Source organism: Lemur catta, chromosome 11, assembly GCF_020740605.2.
Source record: "Lemur catta isolate mLemCat1 chromosome 11, mLemCat1.pri, whole genome shotgun sequence".
In the NCBI taxonomy this organism is placed as follows: domain Eukaryota; kingdom Metazoa; phylum Chordata; class Mammalia; order Primates; family Lemuridae; genus Lemur; species Lemur catta.
The window spans coordinates 41,036,164-41,057,645 of NC_059138.1; the positions used below are offsets into that span (position 1 = coordinate 41,036,164).

The 21,482-nt window shown below is 35.5% G+C and overlaps 1 protein-coding gene across 3 annotated transcripts in view; it reads left to right on the plus strand.

Annotated features, from left to right (window-relative positions):
- Positions 1-21,482, plus strand: part of PHTF2 (putative homeodomain transcription factor 2) — a 113,922-nt gene that overhangs the window by 11,263 nt on the left and 81,177 nt on the right. For 2 of the 3 annotated variants that reach the window (XM_045565570.1, XM_045565571.1), the window contains exon 2: positions 20,752-20,831. In XM_045565570.1, coding sequence (XP_045421526.1) covers positions 20,787-20,831 — 45 coding nt within the window. In that variant the 5' untranslated portion in view covers positions 20,752-20,786. Of the gene's footprint in view, positions 1-20,603; positions 20,832-21,482 lie in introns of those variants that run through there. The other variant, XM_045565568.1, reaches the window with a different exon arrangement.

A 21,482-nucleotide genomic window follows, 5' to 3' on the forward strand; every position in this document is an offset into this window, starting at 1 on the left:
ATGAAAAAATAAACTGAATTACAAGAGGAAAGTTTTATGTGTGTTAAGTTAAAGTATTTTATGTGTATTAAGTTTTATAAGTACTTTGGCATATAACAAATTAACATGAGAAAGGTATTTTAAAACTCAGTTAAAGCTTATGATATTTTCTTCTTTTTTATTTTGATATAATTTTAGACTTTAAAACATTTGCAAGAATAATATAAAGAATTCCTGTATATCCTTCACCCAGATTACCCAAATGTTAACATTTTACTACATTTGCTTTATCGGTCTCTCTCTCTGGATAGATATTTAGATAGATAGATAGATAGATGGAGTCATATATATTACTTATTTTCTGACTCATAATAGTCCTTTACTCCTATATAACTGAGTTTTTATTTCCCCAAAACAAGATCATTCTCCTACATAAACACAATACAATGATCAAAATCAGAAAATTAACATTTGTACAATACTACATTCTAATCTACAGATATTGTTCACATTTTACCCATTATCACGGTACTTTTATTGCTAAAAAAAATCCAGCATCACGTACTGCATTTTGTTGTGATGTCTCACTAGTTTCTTTTATACTGGAACAGTTCTTGAGCCTATGTTTGTAGTTCATGATACTGACATTTTTTTTAAGTGTTGAGGCCAGTTATTTTGTATTAATAGAATGAACTTTATTTTGATTTTGATTGACTTTTGCTCATGATTAGGTTCAGGTTATGTATTCTCGATAGGAAGACCACAGACATAATGTTGTATACTTTCCAGTGCAGTATATGAGGAAGAAAATGCTGTAATTTCTCCTATTACTGGTTATGATCATTTTGGTCATTTAGTGAAGAAGGTATCTGCTAGGTTTCTCTATGGTGAAATCACTATTTTAGTCTTTATAATATAAATACCGGTGGAGAGGTACTTTGAGATTATGTCAGTATTCTGCTACTCTCAAACTTATTGGTTAAACATCTATTGATGATTCTTGTATGAATCAGTTATTATCAAGATGGGTGCCAAATGGTGATTTTTCCAATTCTCTAATATCTTCTGTGTTTATCCACGGCCTTCCTGTGATAAAGCTTCCGCTCTTCATTCATCCATTTATTCATATAGATATGGACTCGTGTATTCTTGTTTTATCCTTTTCCCAATGTCCCTATGATACTTTGAGCATTTTCTTACTTTCTGACCCAACAAGATATTCCAGATTCACGTGATACCATCCTGTACTGGACCTGGAATCAGACATTTCTCTAAGAAGTTTTGCTTCTTTTTACTATGAAATGATATTTACAGATCTGGGTGCTAGGTATGCTGATTGCTACTGAGGAGTCATTGCTTCTAGGCCCTCTCCGTGGACAAAGCTAAGTGTATACATATTTGTGTGAGGGTATGTGTAATACACCTTTATTTTCAGAAAGGAATATTGAGTTAACTGGTGTCATGATTTCTGAAAATAAAAAAGTGAATATAGTCTTAGGCTATGTGACCAAGTGATCATATCTTTATTAAAAGAATTATAGCTCTACTGTGTTTTGTATTCTTCAGACAAACAGATTATTTTGTTGACCAGCTGGATTCCAGGAATTACTTAGATGCTATCTGGTGAGGAAGAGAACCTGCATGGAGAGGAGTCTGGAAATCATGTTATGTGAAGAATAGGTGAAGGAGCTGGCCACATATAGTCTGGAAAAAGATTTACGATAGCATATGCTTATTATATTAAATTGTTTGAAGGTAGAAGACATGGGACACTTATTCTGTGTTCATTTAGAGTATATAACTAATATAGATGAATGGAATTTAAGAGAGATATAAATTTATCTCTGCCTAAGGAAAATTTTGAGGCAAGCTCTCTTCTAGTGAAGTGAGCTGACTTGCAGACCTCAAAATCAATTATTATCTCCACTCAGGAAAAATTTGCTTATTTTTATGTAATTAATTTGTGCTTTGAGAAGTTGGAACTATTTGAAAGATAAGTTTGCTATATTTAGTGGCTTAGTCAGTAGTATGTCTCACAAGATGCATCATTAGGAAAGGATTCTGTTCTAAACAAGTGTGAGAAATAATGTGTACATAATCTCCTCTTGGATATTTATAATGTACGATAACACGTTAAAGGCTCCAAGAAATCCTCAAGTAGGGAAACTTTCTTGATTTTTTTCTAATCTAGTGGATATAGGAGACAGGTTGGGCTGCAGATGTAATCTACACCAAGATATTTGATGTCCTCACCCAGGGACTGAGTGAAGATGTCCAAAGACTGAACTCAGAAAGAAGAGAACAAGCAAGGAAACCAAGGAGTGGCAAGGGAGGAACAATTGAAAGAGAGTGGTTTCCTAGAAGCTAAGTGAATGATGTATTCCAGGAGGAAAGAACATAATCAGCTGTGTCCTATACTGCCAGTAGTTTGAATAAGATGAACAACTGAGACCTGACCATTGGATTTAGCAAGTGGAAGTCATCCATGTCCTTAAAGAGAGCTTTCAGGAATAGTGTTAGCGGTAAAAGCATAACTGACTATATTAAAAAGAGGAGGTGGGAAAGTAGGAGGAAATAGCAAAGTTCTGATCTGTGAAGGGGAAAAAAGAATTAGAACAGTTTTATTTATTGAGCACCTTCTGTGTGTCTTATATTGCTGAAAAGATTAGGCAACAATGAAAAGAATTATCTATACATGGCTTAGCTCATGATTCTGGCTTAAATAACAGTTACAGTATGTTTATGAAATATTTTTCTCTGTGATGCGGATTTGAATAGACTAGAAATTGAAGTATTGGTTTCCTGATTTATTGAAAATTCCTTCAGATTAGAAGAATGTTTTGGGGGTAGTGGCTGTTAAATGGTGTTGCATTTCCCAATTTCTGGGTAGTTAAGGCCAGTTGGCTTGGTAGTTAGTAGTAATATGGAACAAAGCCTCCAAACAGTATTTATTAACCCTGAATTGATGATCTGGGTATATTAATGATGTTACATAAAATTGTAAGATTTGGTGTCAAGTCATACATTCATCATTTTAAAAATGATCTAGGTTCAAGAATATTCTCTTGTCCCTAGGAAGTATTCTGGCATATTTAAAGCCATATATTCTAATTTTAAATTGGCTACTGTTAACCATAGGGGAAGAAAATGTAGGAAAGACTATTTGGCCCTCATTTCTACTTCACCATTAACTTTTCAGATACCTTCTCAGAACTAATTACAAGCTCAGTCTGTAAGTCCAATTATAGCAGATTCTTATTGTTCACAGTAGCTGTGTTCTATAAAGTTATTGCAAACACTGAATTAGCCAATACTGAAGCATTGCTCCTAGAGGAAATACAGTTAAGTCCCTGTGAACCACTAGTCACAACATTTTTGTCAGCTGATCAATACCTAACCTTGTTTGATATGTTTCCTTTTAAAGATACCTTATTTATTGTTAATTTGTTAATATTAAACTCACAGCTAACTGCCCTATAACTCATGTCTGAATGAAACTTATTTAACATACATATTTCTCTGTAAGACACATTAAAACCTTCTTGCACCTAGGAACACTAGACAGCACTTCAGTGCTATACATGGGGGCCATTTTAAAACAAATACTTTCCTCCTATACCCAATTTATTAAGAGTTTTTATTATGAAGGGATGTTAAATTTTATCAAATGCTTTGCATCTGTGGAGATGATCATATAGTTTTTGTTCTTCATTCTGTTGATGTGATGTATGACTTTTATTAATTTGTGTATGTTGAACCATCCTTACATTGCTGGGATAAATCCAACTTGATCATGACATTTTATCTTTTTGATGTATTGTTATATTTGGTTTGCTAGTATTTCATTAAGTATTTTTATGTGTATGTTCATTAGGGATATTGGCTTGTAGTTTTCTTTTTTGTTGTTGTGTCCTTGTCTGGTTTTGGTATCAGGGTTATGTTTGCCTTGTAGAATGAGTTAGGAAGAATTCCATCTGCTTTACTTTTTTGGAATAGTTTGAGAAGAATTGGTATTAAATGTTCTTTAAAGATTTGATAGAATTTAGTGGTGAAACCATCTAGGCCTGTGTTTTTCTTTGTTGGGAGACTTTTTATTACTGATTCAATCTTGTTACTGGTCTTCTCAGATTTTTCTGTTTCTTTCTGGTTCAATCTTGGTGGGTTGTATGTGTCCAGGAATTTGTCTGTTTTCTCTAGGTTTTCAAATTTATTGGCATATGGTTCATAGTAGTCCCTAATGATCCTTTGTATTTCTGTGGTATTCATTGTGATGTGTCTTTTTTCATTTCTGATTTTATTTGTTTGGATCTTTTCTCTTTTTTCTTAGTTAATTTAGCTAATGATTTGTCAACTTTATCTTTTCAAAAAACCAACTTTTTGTTTTGTTAATCTTTTGTATATTTTTTCTGTCTCAATTTCATTTATTTCTGCTCTGACCCTATTCTTTCTTTTCTCCTGCTAATTTTGGATTTGCTTTGTTCTTGCTTTTCTATTTCCTTGAAATGCATTGCTAGGTTGGTTGTTTGAAATTTTTCTAGTTTTCCAGTGCAGGCATTTATTGCTATAAACTTGTCTTTTAATACTGCTTTTGCTGTGTCCCATAGGTTTTGATATGTTGTGCTTCTATTTTCATTTGTTTCAGGGAATTTTAAAATTTCATTTTTAATTTCTTATCTATTGGTTGTTCAAGATCATGCTGTTTAATTTCTATGTATTTGTATAGTTTTGAATGTTCCTCTTGTTACTGATGTCTAATTTTATTCACTTGTAATCAGATAAGATACTTGATATGATTTCAATTTTTAAAATTTTTTTGAGACTTGTTCTATGTCCTAACATATGGTTAGTCCTGGAGACTGTTCCATGTGCTGATGTAAAGAATGTCTATTCTGTAGCTGTTGGGTGAAATATTCTGTAAATGTCTATTAGTTCCATTTGGTCTCTGGTGCAATTTAAATGCAATTGTTTATTTTCTGTCTAGATGATCTATCCAATGATAACAGTGCGATGTTAAAGTCCCCAGCTATTACTTCATTGGGATCTATCTCTCCTTTAGATCTAATACTATTTGCTTTATATATCTGGGTGTTCCGGTGTTAGCTGCATACATGTTTACACTTGTTATATTCCCTTGCTGAATTGATCCCTTTATTGTTATATAATGTTCTTATTTCTTTTTACAGCTTTTGACTTGAAGTCTGTTTTGTCTGATATAAGTACAACTACTCCTGCTCACTTTTGGTTTCTGTTTGCATCACATATGCTTTTCTATCCCTTCCCATTTAGTCTACGTGTGTCATTACAAGTGAGGTAAATTTCTTATAGGCAACATATAGTTGAGTCTTGTTTTTTTAAATCCATTCAGCCCATTTGTATCTTTTATTGTTTTTTAAATTTCAAAATATTATGGGGGTACAAACATTTTGATTACATCTTTTGCTTTTGTGCAGTTTGAATCAAAGTTATAAGTGTACACATCACCAAGGTGGTGTGCATTGTACCCATTAGGTGTAACTTTACCTGTCACCTTCTCCCCTCTCCTACCCTCTTCCATTGAGTTTTACTACCATATATGCACATGGGTGTTGATTGATTAGTTTCAATTTAATAGAGAGTACATGCAATGTTTGTTTTTCCCTTTTTGTGATACTTCACTTAGAAAAATGGTCTCTAGGTCAATCCAGGTTGTTACAAAAGATATTCACCATTTTTTTATGTCTGCGTAGTACTCCGTATACACACACCACATTTTATTAATCCACTCATGTATGGATGGCACTTGGGTTGATTCCACATCTTTGTGATTGTGAATTATGCTGCAGTAAACATTTAAGTGCACATGTCTTTTTGATAAAATGACTTTTTTTGCTTTGGATAAATACCCAATAGTGGATTGCTGGGTCAAATGGTAGGTGTACTTTTAGTTCTTTGAGGTATCTATGTACTATTTTCCATAGAGGTTGTAGTAGTTTGCAGTCCTACCAACAGTGTATAAAGTGTTCCTTTTCTCCACTTCCACGCCAGTATCTGCTGTTTTGGGACTTTTTGATAAAATCCATTCTCACTGGGGTTAGGTGATACTTCATTGTGGTTTGGATTTGCATTTACCTGATGATTAGAGACTTTGAGCATTTCTTCATATATTTATCAGCCATTAGTCTATCTTCTTTTGAAAAGGTTCATTTCATTGTCTTTTGCCCACTTTTTTATGGGAGCTTTGATTTTTTTCCTTGCTGATTTGTTTGAGTTTGTTATTGATTCTGGTTATCAGCCCTTTGGATGCAGATATTTTCTCCCATTCTGTAGGTTGTCACAGAATGTGAACCAATTCACTCTGTTGATTGTTTCCTTGGCTGTACAGAAGCTTTCGAGTTTAATGAAGTCCCCTTTGTTAATTTTTGTTGTTGCTGTGGTTGCCTTTGGGGTCGTCTTCATAAATTCTTTGCCTAGGCCAATACTATCTGTATCTTTTAAATGGGGAATTTAATCTATTTACATTCAAGGTTATTATTTACAGGTGAGGACTCTTGTTATTTTATTGGTTGTTTTCTGTATCCTTTATTTCTTACTTCATCTCTTATTTATTTTTGAAGTTGGGTGGTTTTCTATAGTTATAAGGTTTGATTTTTTCTCTTTTTTGTATGTTGGCTCTACCTGTGAGTTTTATACTTTTGCATGTTTTCATGATGGTGGTTATCTTTTCACTTACAGATGTAAGACTCCCTTGAGCATTTTTTTTAAGGCTAGTCTAGTGGTGATGATTTCCTTAGTTTTTGCTTGTGTGTGAAAGATTTTATTTCTCCTTCATTTCTGAAGGTTAGATTTGCTGGACATAATCTTGGCTGACAGGTTTTTTGGTTTTCTTTTTCTTTTCTTTTAGTACTTTTAAGATAGTGTCCCATTCTCTCCTGGCATGTAAGGTTTCTGGAGAGAAATCTGCTGTTAGTCTAATGGGGATTCCCTTATGTGTGACTGTACACTTTTTTTTTTCTTGCTGCTTTTAAAATTCATTCTTTGTCTTTGACTTTGGACAGTTTGACTATAATGTGCCCCCAGGTGAGGCTCATTTGGACTTTTTGAGCTTCCTGGACCTGGGAACTGGGTGTCCATCTCTTTCCCAAGACTTGGGAGGTTTTCAGCTATTATTTCATTAAATATGTTTTCTTTTCCTTTTCCGTTCTTCTTCTGGAACACCCATAATATGAATATTTGGTCACTTAATGGTGTCTCATAAGTCTTGTAGACTTACTTTCATTCTTTTTATTCTTTTCTTTCTTTTTTTTTTTTTTCTTTTTTTTTTGAGACAGAGTCTTGCTCTGTTGCCCAGGCTAGCATGCCATGGCATCAGCCTAGCTCACAACAACCTCAAACTCCTGGGCTTAAGCGATCCTCCTGCCTCAGCCTCCCGAGTAGCTGGAACTACAGGCATGTGCCACCATGCCCAGCTAATTTTTTTATATGTATATATTTTTAAGTTGTCCAGCTAATTTCTTTCTATTTTTTTAGTAGAGATGGAGTCTCACTGTTGCTCAGGCTGGTCTCGAACTCCTGACCTCGAGCGATCTTCCTGCCTCGGCCTCCCAGAGTGCTAGGATTACAGGCACGAGCCACTGCGCCCAGCCTCTTTCTTTCAAAATACCTATCTTCAAGTTTAGAAATTCTTTCTTTTGTCTGATCTAGTCTGTTGCTGAAGCTCTAGATTGTATTGTTTATTTCATTCATTGCATTCTTTAGCTCTTGGATTTCTGTTTGGTTCTTTTTTATGTATATCAGTCTCATTCTTGAATCTCTCATTCAAATCATAAATTGCTTTCCTGAGTTTGATCAGTTGTCTGTATTCTCTTGTATCTCACTGAGTGTCCTTACAATTATTATTTTGAATTCTTTTTCTGACATTTCATATGTTTACTTATGATTGGGGTATGTTACTGGAGAATTTTGGTTTTCCTTTGGAGGTGTCACATTTCCTTGTTTGTTCATGTTTGATGTGTCCCTATGTTGATTTCTATGCATCTGGTAGAAAAGTCTGGTTTTCTGGTTTTATGGAGTAGGTTTCAAATGGAGAGACTTATTCACGTAAATGGGTCTTGGGATGTTGGTTGGTGGGATGCATTGGCCTTGGCTGTAGGTGGACTCAGTAGTGTAGTCTCCATTGATTCAGCTGTAATCCACACTAGTGATTTTTGTGTGTGTTTCAGTGTCCTAGGCTGAGAATGTTTTGGGCAGTGGTGGTGTAGCTTTGCTAGGGATGGGCTTGTGGGGTTGTTTTTCAGGCCAAGGGCACATGCATATGCACATGGTGAGTTGGCCAACTTGGAGGGGCTTGCTGGGATTGGGACCACAGGACTGTTACTCTGGCAGGGAGCATGGGCAGGCAGTTGCTAAGCTGGCCTGAGGAGCATGCTTGCCAGGAGCAGTTTCTCAGGGCTGTTTCTGGGGGCCCGTACTGGGCACATAACTACTTAGTCAGCTCGGGGACATGTTTGTTAAGGGCAGCTGGCAGTTTTGTTTCTCTGTCCCTGAACACAGGCACAAGGCTACTTGGCTGGCCTGGGGATGTGTCTGCCAGGGGCAGCCCATGGAGCTGTTTCTCAGGCCTTTGACATGGCTACACAGGGCTGGGGTTGCTGGCCTGGGGGTTGTTTCTGTGGAGGATGGCCACAGGGCTTTTTGGCTCAGCTGGCCTGTGGCTGTTTCTGTGGAAGATGGCCCACAGGGCTGTTTCGTAGGCACAGGTTGCAGGTGCAGGGTTACTTGGCCAGCTTTGGGGCGTGTTTGCTAGAAGTGGCCTGTGAGGCTGTTTCTCAGATCTGGATCTGGGGCTCACAGCAGCTCAGATGGGCTGAGAGTGTGCCTGTCAGTGGGGGCTTGAGGGATTGTTTCTCAGGCCCTGATTTGGGTGCAGGGCCATTGGGCGGGCCAGGGCATGTCTGCAGGGGGTGGGGTGGGGGTGGGCACTGTGGGGCTGTTTTTCAGGTCCTGAGCATGGACACATAACTGTTCCACTGGCCTGAGGAGTGTATCAGCCGCTTGGAGGTTCAGGGTTGTCTCCGCTTGGAGGACATACAGTGGCTTAAACAGCTTAAGTTCACCCTGGGCAGAAGTACTAGACTGTTCCTTTGGCTGGAAATGCAGTAGTGGGATGGGGGGTTGGTTTCCCTGCCGTGCAGGACCAGAGTTAGAGCTGATCTGGGCCCGTGCTTCATGCAGCTAGGGTTGTGGTGTTCGGCCAGGTGGGCCGTGTGGGCTTGGTGGGATGAAGATGGAGCCCTAGTGCTGGAGAGGTGCAGTACCTACTGTCCCCCAGAGCAGGGTGCACTCCAGTGGTGGCTCTGGTCTGAAGATAGTAGTACCCTGCTGCATCAGTTTTCTTATAGGGAGTTAGTCGAACTGGGAAGTGCACACTTTGTACTCCTAATCCAGGGCAGTGCAGCTGTGTGAATTCCCATCATCTTTTCAAACTGAGTTCAGGGCTTGTGAGGACTGTGGATTCTTTTGTAGTAAGGACTGGAGGTGTTTGCAGTGGCAGTGGTGCTGGTGGGGATTTTTTGCTTACCTTTTTCCTGAACAGGAAGTCCCTCCTCACTCTGGGCAGATCCAGTCCAGATGGGGGAGATGGGGCTGCAGAAGCTGTTTGCCTCCATGCTGCTTTCCTGGATTTCCAGTCACCACAGGTGCATCTCCACTCCCAGATGCTCTCCCTTCAACACTCCAGTCTAAGCTTAGGTGTTTATTCATTGACTTGGACCTTTCTTGTAGGGGGGGAAGAGCACCAGGTGTCTCTAGTCAGCCATCTTGCCAATGTAACCCTTCAAAATTTGAAATATTTAAATCTCAAATTAATACTTAGGTAGTAAAGTTATTTGAACACCATCACTTATATGTTCTCACAATTTAATTTCCTTAAGAGTCAAAGTAACTTGTCAAATAGGTCAGAACAAGGAGAAAGTTATTTTAGACAGAGGAAATATTACCAGGACTAGAAGACAAGCCTGAAATTATATATTTGTAAACTCCCATGGCTAGAATGTAGGATATGTATACACATAAGAGGTTGGGGAGGGTAGGTAAGTGGTCCTGGGTGGAAGAAGGTAGAGATGATGGATGCTACTAACTGGAAGTGCAGTAAATGTATGGTCAGGTTGTAAAAAAGGGGGTCTTGTATACAGTGCTGATTAAACTCTCTTCTTAGGCAATGGGAAATCAGTAGAGATTTTTAAGTGATGAGGTCAGTATTTTAAAAAGATAAATGGTAAAAATGAAGAAACCATAAAAGACTGTTAGAGTAGTCCTGGTAGTAGACCATATCAGTTAGTTACAGATCTATGGTAGTGGGGCCAGGGAGGGATTGTATGAGAGATGTTTGGAGATATGTCGAATAGGCTATATTAATTTATTCCTTTATATTTATTGAGTGGTTTCTATGTACCAGGGATAGAATTTGTGGTGGTGGGAGGAGAACCTATTGGATGTCAAATAAATAGGAGCTCAAGATAGCACTCCCCATATTAAACATAATAAAAAAAATTAGCATGGCATCTCTACAAATATGCTACAGAGAAAGGGGAGGAGACAAGAGGGGGTCCCCTGCTTGGAAAATTAAATACCTAGTAAAGGAGGAATAGATTTGAGGAGGGAAAATGCATTCTAGTTTTTTCTTGGAGGTAGTTGTGACAGTTCAATTCACAGAGAGCTTAATTTATGGCCCTGTGTTTTCTGCTTAGTATCCTGATTTTATAAAAAGAATTGAAACTCGGTGTCTTTTCTTTACTTCCTTCTGTTAGAAATAGCAGAAGTAAAAGTGCAACTGTTGTTAGTTTAGAACCCTATCTTAGAATATTTAAATTTTACTTTTTAGTTGAGTCAGTAACTTAAAAAATTGAGGCTAGTTCTTAAAAAACAGATGTTAGTAAAAGTAAATATAGAGATTTCTGAGTAAAAATGAAGTAGGATCACAGAATTTTCCTTCACTAAAACCAAATGAAACAAGGAAAAACTGAACGGTGGGGGAGGGAGAGGAAAGAAGCAGCCTATACCAAATACTTCAAAAAGTAGAAGACAAGGAAAGAATGAGAAGATACTAGCTATGTGTGATAAGGCTTCTAATTCTAACCCATATCCCAGAAACAAAACTAAAGAAAGAAGCAGCCTACAAAATATTAAGGTTTCTCAATGATATTCTTTAGAGAAGCAGACCTAAGAAGTGAGAAGGGAGCAAAAAGTCAAGGAGAAAATCCTTGAGAGGACTGTGTACAGCCGTGCTGAGCCTCAGCCGAGGCAGAGAGCACTGCCATTGTGAATGACACTCTAAGTTAAGGGCAAGATCCACAGCCCATGAAGATAGGCTAGCCCCCTGACTGGGGGATGGTCCTGGTACAGGGCATTAAATGGCACCTCAGCCATGCCTATACTCAGTCCAATTTTGGCTCTTGCTTTCCTGTGTCTTGGATTATAGAAAAGTAGATTAAAAATAGTACCCATTTCTCAAAGTGAAGTTTGTGTGTGTGTGCGTATATATGTGTGCACACAAATAAAAATGATCCCAACTAAGGTGAGAAAGGTGTTAAGGGTGGTTGAGGAGAACCTGTTGGATATTAGACTAAATAGGAGCTCAGGATAGCACTCCCCTTATTAAACATAATTTTAAAAATTAGCATGGCAACTCTATAAATATGCTACAGGAAACAAAAGAAAAAAGTAGCTATGAAAAGACTATTCTACATAAGAATAACTGGTATCCCTGAAATAGGGACTACAACAAATTGAAGAGAAAAAGTATTCAGAAATATAATCCAGATAAGAATTTCTAAAATGAAATGTGTATGTGTAGATAGACAGGCACACTGAATACCAGGAAAAAATTTTATGACATGATTAAAATTGACCATACCCTAGTAGTTATTAACTTTAAAAATAGAGAATTATTTTAGCATTCTGGCCAAAAAAAGAATATGACCTACACAAAGGGGAAAAAAATTCAAGCTGGCTGCAAAATTCTTAGTTGCAGTCAATTCCAGAAGACAATGGAGCAATATTTACCAAGTTTTGATGGAAAGAGCCTGTGCCCAAAGTATTATGCCCAAATATCAGTTAGATTTGGTTTGACTACTAATAACAGTGGGTTAAACTATAAGGATTTGTTATCTTGAGTACAAGAAGTATGGAAGTAGTCAATCCAGAACAGTACAGTGGCTTTCCTGAAGTCAACTCAGGTTCTTACCTATCTTTGAATACACCTGGCTTCTAATCTCATTGTCACTGTCCATGGTGGCTGCTGGAGCGACAGCCATTAAAATAGCATTGGAGGGAGCATGTAATGGGAAGGGGAAAAGAACAAAAGGGCTTTCCCCAACTAGAAGTTCTACCCAACACTTTTGCTTGTATCTGGACTAGAACATAGTCATGGCTACACCTGGCTGCAAGAAAGATTAGGAAAGGTCTTTATTTTGGACAACAATGTGCCAGCAAAATTTTTTAAGAAGACAGTGGGGTAAAAGAATAATGTAAGTTGATTAGCAGTCTCTGCCATGCCAACCAAATTGTTAATCAAATACACAGGAAGCAAGCAGATGTTCTCTAACATATAAGAGATCAAGGCATATAGCACTCCAGATACTTTCTTGACAAGTACTGCTTGATGATTAAATCAAGTCAGCCTTAAATGAATCAAAATGAAACAGTAATATAATAACTTCAGGTATGGCCCATTGTGAAAGAATCAGCAGTAAGCCTTGAATCTATTTAAATATAGAAAAAAACTGAAAAAATTTGGTGATCATGGAATAAAAAATCTAAATGTTACTAATTGGTCAGGATTTCTTTTTTTTTTTTTTTATTAAAAATGTTTTTAATTTTTATTTTTGAGATTGGGTCTTTCTCTGTTGCCCAGGCTGTAGTGCAATGGCATGAGCATAGCTCACTTCAACCTCCAATGCATGGGCTCAAGCTATCCTCTTGCCTTAGCCTCCCAAGTAGCCAGGACTACAGGTGCACACCACCATACGTCTAGTACTATTTTTTTTTTTTTAGGCAGTAGTACAGAGATACATGTAGTACTATTTTATTTTATTTATTTATTTATTTATGTAGAGAAAGGGTCTCACTATGTTGCCCAATATTAGTAAATAAAAGTACACATTTCTCCCACACCCACTGAAACTGAATTTTACTTAAAATTTTACCAATCTTATAGTACAAAAAGACCTAATTATTTTAATTTGAATGTCTTTGATTACTAGTGAAACTTTCTTTTTTCATATTTGGCCTTTTTATAATGTCCTGTTCTGTGATTTATCTATTTCTTATCCCTTTACCAGTTTTCTGTTGGGTTTGTCATTTTCTTACTGATTTGTAGGAATTCTTTAAATAATTCAGATAGTATTCCTTTGCTATCAATTGCAGATATTTTTTGTCCTGTCAGTTGCTTGTCTTTTAACATTGTTTATAATATTTTTGATAGAAGTGCTATATTTTTATGTTGTCAGTTTTTTTTTTTTTATATTTGTAGTCTTCATTAACTGCCATTTCGTCTTCTCATTCCAATCTGTCTTACATCTCCTCAACTCCATTGAAATTCTAACCTCTAACCCAGGGGTCTTCTAGCTGCCTTCTTAATTCTTTGTGAAATACTCTCCTCTCTCTCAGATTCTGTAACATCATATTCACTTGCTTTCTTTCAGTTCTTGGCCTCTCTTAATCCACCTTTTCTGTGAGTAGTAGAGGACTTAGGGCTGGACCTTTTTGTTCTCTAATTATACTTTTCTTAGGTGATAAAATTCATTCCCATCATTTCATTAAAGTGATCTGTGAAATTGCTTTCTGTTTTATTTATAATAAAATTACTTGCTATGGCATCTGTGATGCATGGCTTCTGTTTCCCTCTCAGACTTCATCTTGAACCACTGTCATCGATGTCCCAAGGTCTTTGTGTTTGCCGTTCTTGCTGCCTGGGATGTTCTTCCCTCAATACTTAGCGTAGCTGACTCTTTTCGTCCTTCAGATCTCAATTCTCATATCATCTCAGGGAAGAATTCTTTGACTATCCTTTCCAAAAGTATCCCATCATATCCCATTCATATCTTCCTGTTTATTTCCTTCTTGACACTTCCTCAATACAAAATTCTCTTGTTTTTCTATCCTAAGGTTGAAACAACTTTGAGCACATAGTATGTGTTTATTTTTCACAACATTTCTGTGGAATATTATCCTCATTACAGATGAATAATGAAAGTCTTCTCTAGAAATTGTGACAATTTATAGGTCACATGATTACAAAGTAGCTTACCTGAAACTAGTAGAAGGTTGCATTCTTTTTGTTTAGCTTCAGTATCAGTATGAAAAATTTGATTTGAACCTTGGCATTTATTACTCTTTTAAGGGCAGAGCAGCTTTGTTCCCAGTTTCCGAGGTCCAAAAATTCCTTGCTTTAACTGTGGAGGAGGCAACTGAGTTATATTTAACTTTAGCATTTAGGAATGGAGTTAGACTAGTTTTTACAGGCTTGACTTTAACTCGTATTCATTGGACCTTTAGATTTGCAAATAGTTATATATTGGTTGATTGAGTGGCATGTCAGTAAGTAAACCAGCTATATTTATTATGCTTTACAATAACTTTGTACCTTTTAATGTTAAGAAAGAGTATGTTTGTGTGTTTATGTGTATATTGGGGTAGTACACGAGTTAGGTAGAGTTTTCACTTCTAGCCCTTAAATTCATTCATCTGTGATGGTATTTTGGCTACTTTTTAATTTGGTTTGTAAACATTTGTGTTAAATATAGACAAAAAGCTATAGGAAAATTCAGAGATAATAAAGGCATTGGACTGCTCTCAAAGAACTTGTGGTTGGGGATGTGGACACATACAGATAAGTACACCAAAATCTATACAAAATGATATATTGAATGTAGAGTAGTACCCCTTATACACAGGGGATATATTGTAAGACCCCTAGTGGATGCCTGAAACCATGGATAGTACCAAATCCTATATATGCTGTGTTTTTTCCTATACATATATACCTATGATAAAGTTTAATTTATAAATAAGGTACAGTAGGAGAGTAACAAAAATAAAATAGAACAATCATAACAGTATACTATAATAAAAAGTTATGTGAATGCAATCTTTCTCTCTCAAAATATCTTATTGTACTGAGGGTAACTGAAACACAGAAAATGAAACCTCAGATAAGGGGGTACTACTCTTATGGGAACAGAGAACATGATGAGAAATCTTGAATGGAGGAATTTGGGAAAAACTTGGGGAGAAAATGGAATTTAAGAGCCCTTGTCAAAATCTTCCTTGTTTTGGAAAGAGAAGTGTTAATTTTGGCACAGTGGTAGAAAAATGCAGGAAGTATGGCATGGTTGAAATACAGAATATATGAGAAGATGTTGAGTAATTAGGTTAGGGTCAGATTATAGAGGGTCTAAATACAATTTTTAAGGAGTTATGGATTTTATTCTGTAAGCAGTGGAGGGTGACAAAAGGTTGTTGGAATAGGATGATAATGTCAGGGCCTAAGGAGATTTATATAACCTTTTAAAAATAAGTCTTTTCCATTTTGTTTAATAGTTTCAACTATGTTAAATTCAATATATTAATACCGATTTAACTAATATTAATGTTTTTGGGTGTGCTAGTAAAGGAATGCAAAGGAACTCCTGTACGTCGCTGGAATAACCTTTATTGAGTTGTGGAATATTTGGCTAGATGGCAGTGGTGACAAGCTGAGGTCCAGAGAACTCAGTAACTTATTCAATGGCACACACCTCTCAGTATTAGAACTTGAGTATATAACCCAGTCCTCCTGATACTTAGTCATTGCTTTTTCTCTGCTCTTCTTCCTCTGCCATGTATTACAGTGCCCTGAGTACTTAGTGAGACACAAAGAATGATGCCCCTTTTTTTCCTGAAGTGTTTCCTGGAGTGACCTATATAGTTGTATTGCTTTGCATTTTTATTTAAATGACAGATTTATACAGTACAGATCAATGCTGGAAAAGAGACATCAAGCTTCAACATTTTTTAGTCCAGATGGGCACCTGTAAGGAAGCCTCATCTTGGAAGAAGTAGGATTTGAATTGATTTAGAAGGATGGATGAGTGGAGCAAAGGATAGAATGGGAATAAGAGTGTGAACTACAATGAAATCTTAAGCCTCCCAGCCAACTGAATGGACTTCCTGTGGCCAAAGAGATCCCAGAAAGAACTTTAAAACTGAGTTGCTGGCCATGAGGAAAAGGGAGGTCAAACACACCTTGTAATGCCCCCTCCCTATTGGAGTTACTCTTTGTTACATTAAGAAACCTAAATCATTAACAGGCCTAAGGCCATGCAAGACAAAGCTTAAACCACACCTACAGGCCATCAATTTACTTAACAGATTCTGACTGGAGTTTCCATAAATGTCTCTGATTAACAAACATCCTTATTTTAAGTTAAAACAGTCCTGGACGCTGGTACTTTAAGGTGGGAGTTTGCCAGCCTCCTCATTTGCCAGCAAATTAATAAACTCCTCTCTCCTTCTCCTCAAAAAAAAAAAAAAAAAGAAAGAAAGAAAGAAATGAAATGAAAAACATTCCAAGCCTTTAGACAAAGCTTCATTTCTTTAACCAATTACAAATCAAAGAATCTTTAAACCCACCTATAGGCCTCCCTCACTGCAAGATGCCCTGCCTTTTTGGGCTAAACCAATGTACACCTTCCGTTTATTGACTTATGATCTTACCTGTAATTCCTTTTTCCACAAATGTATAAAACCAAACTGTAACCTCGCTACTATGGGCACATATTCTCAGAACCTCTTGAAAACATGTGCTCTGGGCTGTAAGTCACATACACTCAGCTCAGAATAAACCTCTTTAAATTATTTTACAGAGTTTGGGGTTCTTTTCTGGTAATAACAGTACAAGTAAAGTGTCAGGGGTGGGTATAAATTGTTTTCTGAGCCTAGTGAGTGTCGTGCTGGAACAGAGAAATTTGTTTGAGAATAATGAAAGAAGTACATTGTAACCTTACATAATATTTGATGGACAATTTTTTTTTATAACATAGGAAATGGTTAAAAATCTGACAATTTCTTTGACTAGCTCTGTACAAAAAAATACACCTGGCATTATTATACAGTTGACCCTTAAACAATGTGGGAGTTGGGGTGCCAACCCTTTGTGCATTTAAAATCCATGTGTAACTTTTGATTGCCCAAAAACTTAACTACTAATAACCTACTGTTGACCCGAAGGCTTACCAATTATATAAACAGTCGATTAACATGTATTTTTTATGTTATGTGTTATATACTGTATTCTTTCAATAAAGTAAGCTAGAGAAAAGAAATGTTATTAAGAAAATATATATTTATTATTCATTAAGTGGAAGTGGATCATCGTAAAGGTTTTCTTCATCCTCATTGTCTTCACACTGAGTAGGCTGAGGAAGAGAAGGGGTTGGTCTTGCTGTCTCAGGAGTGGCAGAGGCAGAAGAGGTGGAGGAGGTGGAAGAGGAAGCAGGAGAGGCAGGTACACTCTTGTAACTTTTATTAAAAAACTCCACGTGTTAGTGGACCCATGCAGTTCTAACCCGTGTTGTTCAAGGGTCAACTGTATTTGACAGTGAGATTCTATAAAGGCAGACTTAACGTACTATCTCTTCTGTAGTCATCTTTCCCTCCACTCTGGACTTTGGTATCATAAATGTATTTTGTGTGGAAATTGATATAGTGAAGAATAATTTCATATGTTTTCATAAAGTATGATGATTAAATCTGTGTCAAGGTTTGGATTAGCTTAGAGTAACTCTAGCAAGATTTGAATACTATACCTGCAGTTAGAATTAGATTATTTCCATGTTGTTTTAGGATTGTAATATTTCTGTGTCATAATACGCATCCTTGTATCAGATCAGTCGATCAGAAAAGATTAAGATTCTCTATTCAAGGTCAACAGTAAGCTTTTTATTCTGTAAATTAACTGTGATATAATTTAATGTTAAAAGTTATTTAACCAGAATTATCATGACAAGAGGGAGGTATATACCTATATTCCTGGACTGTCATAGAATCAAAGAATTCAGAAAGTCTTTAGAAATAACCTTTATTATCCATGAAATCATTTGTTGATTTATTAATTCTTGTTTGTACTCATGTGTAATTTGGGTATCTTTGAGTGTGCTTTGTCAGATGTCTGGTTCAGAAATCTATCTCAGCATGTTGTAAAACCTGTGTTAAAAATAGGTATGAGCCATTCAGTGTCACTGAAAGGTTGTTGACATAATGGAAAAACCATTAAATGAGTTTGTAGAGCAAACCTTACCATTACTGGAGAAAGCTTTTTTTAAAAACAGAAAATTGATTGAATTTTTATTTCTGCACACCCAGATAAATATAATTAAAAATATTTAGAACACTTTATATATCTAGTGTACTTTTAGATTTTTAAAATTTATTTTTAAGTGTAGCTTGGTAAACCAAAACATATTTTTTTAAAGTCTTTTGGATCATTTTATTCTGAGACAGTCAGTGTTTTTCTCATTTTCATTGAAACTTTTTCTTTAAACAGAAAACACTATTATTTGTATATGACCATTTAAATATTCCCTAAACATATTAAATGTGTCATACATTTAATAAAATGGGTGATAAAAAAATCCTTTCCCATTTTTTATATGAAATGTATATTATTTACACTCTTGGGGGTTAGGAGAGAGGATCTTTATCTTGGTAGATAATCTGGAATTTTTGTCAATAAAGATTGGGTAAAGTAAAAAGGAGATAAAGTGAAAAGTTGATATTCTCATACTTTTGTACCATTTTTCATAGTTTGCATGGGACACGTGGGTTATAATCAATTTGGGAAACATACAAAATTGTCTTGACAAACAAATATAAAGATGTAGTGTTGTAATGAATAGTCCCCTGTCAAAATCAACGGGAAAGAAAACCTCTAAGATGAAATGTGGTTAATCATACCCAGAGTTTTCCAGGACAGAAAAACCAAAATGGGAGATTTTAAGTCAGTTAGGGGGAGCATCTCAAAAAAACCCTGGTGAGAGAAATGAAGGTGGCCACACCTGTTGAGAAATTTAAGTGGAGGTGAACTTTGAAATATCTAAATAATCCATGTGTATATAGTTGAGAGTTGATATTGTGATTTTAACATAATCAGGTAGCTATTTTTATTTTCAATGTCAACAGAACATGATTCCATGTATTCCTCTCTAAACCGTTTGCCATGTTTAAAAAAGGAAATATAAATACTTCCCAGTTCCTGGATTGGGGAATTTTTTAATATAAAAGTAATACAAATAATTAGAATTGAATTGAACACTATATGTCCTGGACTGTGGTAGGCATTTTATGTATATTTTTTATTGGTCACAAAAATCCTATAACGGATGGGTAGGTACAGTTATTCCTATTTTACAAGTGAAAGAAACCGGGGTTCAAAGAGATTAGGGTAACTTCTTTAATATTATATACTAGATAACAGAGCCAATATTTGAAGCCAGGTCTTTTAACTCTGTTCTCCTCCTCTTTCCATTATGTCAGGGTATTTTTCAGGAATTTCAAACATAATTTGTTTGAATTTAATCAGTTAAAGACAGAATCATTAATATATTAGGAAAGGTAATAAAATAATTTGGTTATAACACTCTCAAAAATACAGGCATTAAGTAGATTCTACTTTAAAGTGTAGAAGTTGATCATCTGAACATTTGAACTTGCTAATGATTTTCAGTATGTTTGAATACTAATATGCTCCAGAAGCATACCATGCTCCCAAAAATGGTATATAAAATGTCTGGTATTTTGTTTACTGTGGCAAATTGTAGTGGTAGCTTTTCTATAGTTGCAGATCTGCATGTGCTAGGATTGGCTCAGCAGGGTGCTTTACCCCAGAATTTCCCTGAGATCCTATGTGGCCTTAGATGATCCTTGTTTGTAACAAGTTCTAGGGACAGTATTTGCTTTTAAAGCTGTTTTAGGTTCATTCTTAACACCAGACCAGCAGTGCCCTCCATTCCAGTGTCATCTTATGACTAGAAGAGTATTTTGTAGTTAATTGGAATCAGTCTGGAATTCTCTCTAGGGCTAAGGAATCTTTAAGTTTAGTACCCAATACTCTTAGACAAACACAAGAAAGATGCTTATAAAATGACTTAGGGTATATTTCTAAATATTAGCAAACTGTGATATCTGAGAAGTCCTTAATATTAATTATTATTGTTATTAACTAATATTGGCTTGGTATTAAAAATAAATTTTAGGCTTCTTGGATTATTTGATTTTAGTTCAGTTTTGTGTTTTCTGAGTGTCAGGGAAAATTAAATACAGTTATAAATTTTGGCATCTCTATTAAGCCATCCTCTAGCAATAGTAATTGACACTAGTTCCTAAAACTACAGCAAAACTGATCTGTGACTGAGTGAATGAACTGGTTTCTATTATATGTGAATTTATAAATGAAAAATTTTTAGTATAACCTGGGAAATTCTCAGATATATTTAAAAGATTTATTTTTTAAAAAATTCAACCTATTTTGTAAGAAAATTCAAGTGTTACAGTCATGCTAAAAGAACCTTCTTTTATTATGGCAACTGATTTTTGTTTACTTAAGAGGACCTGTTGCTAAAATAGTAATGAGGAAGGGTGTAATATAAGTATAGTCATACACCCTTTGCTCTGCAAGTAACCAGAGTGTTACCTATGCATGCTGTTCAGTCTCCTTTTGGAAGGTGGAAGTAAAGTTGTGTGTTTTTCTCTCTTGCACAGCCTAAAATGACTAATGTGTGATTTCAGTGGAATAAATGGCGTCCAAAGTCACAGATGCTATAGTCTGGTATCAAAAGAAGGTAAGTTGATAGTCAAAACTTTTAACTTTTAAAATGTTTTAATTCCAAAAATGCATATTTATTTATGCTATGGATTTATGTCAAATATTGCCTAAAATAATGACAAAATAGATTTTAGGACTTTTAGTGGAAGATTATTTTAGTTTTCTTTGTGGTATTTTACCTCTAAATAAATTAGAAAGGTGATGCTTAAAAATATTTTTTTTACTTTTTATTCTATAATATCAAAATATCTAGCTTAATTATGGTCAGTTATAATATAAACCAGATTCCAAGATTATAGATATATTAGCATTTTATAGTATTAAAATTTTTCTTTAATTTTTTTAAAAGAAAGGTTAGCATAGCTTTATAATTTTATATCAACAATTTTTAACCTGTTTTTTGTACCTTACAATTCAATAGGTGAATCTTTTCAGTAAAATAAACCCGTGGGGACTGTATTTTATAAACTGAAATAGTAAATGCTTATTTTGATGTTTTAGAATTTTTACAACTAAACTACCTGTATCATCCTATATATTTCAAAGTAAGCTTTACCAATGTAATGTTTTCTTTATAAAGTTTGAAAGAATATATGCCTTTTAAAAAAAACAATAAACTATACTTCTGAAGAGTATTTACATTCTTTAAAATGTATGTTGTTTTATG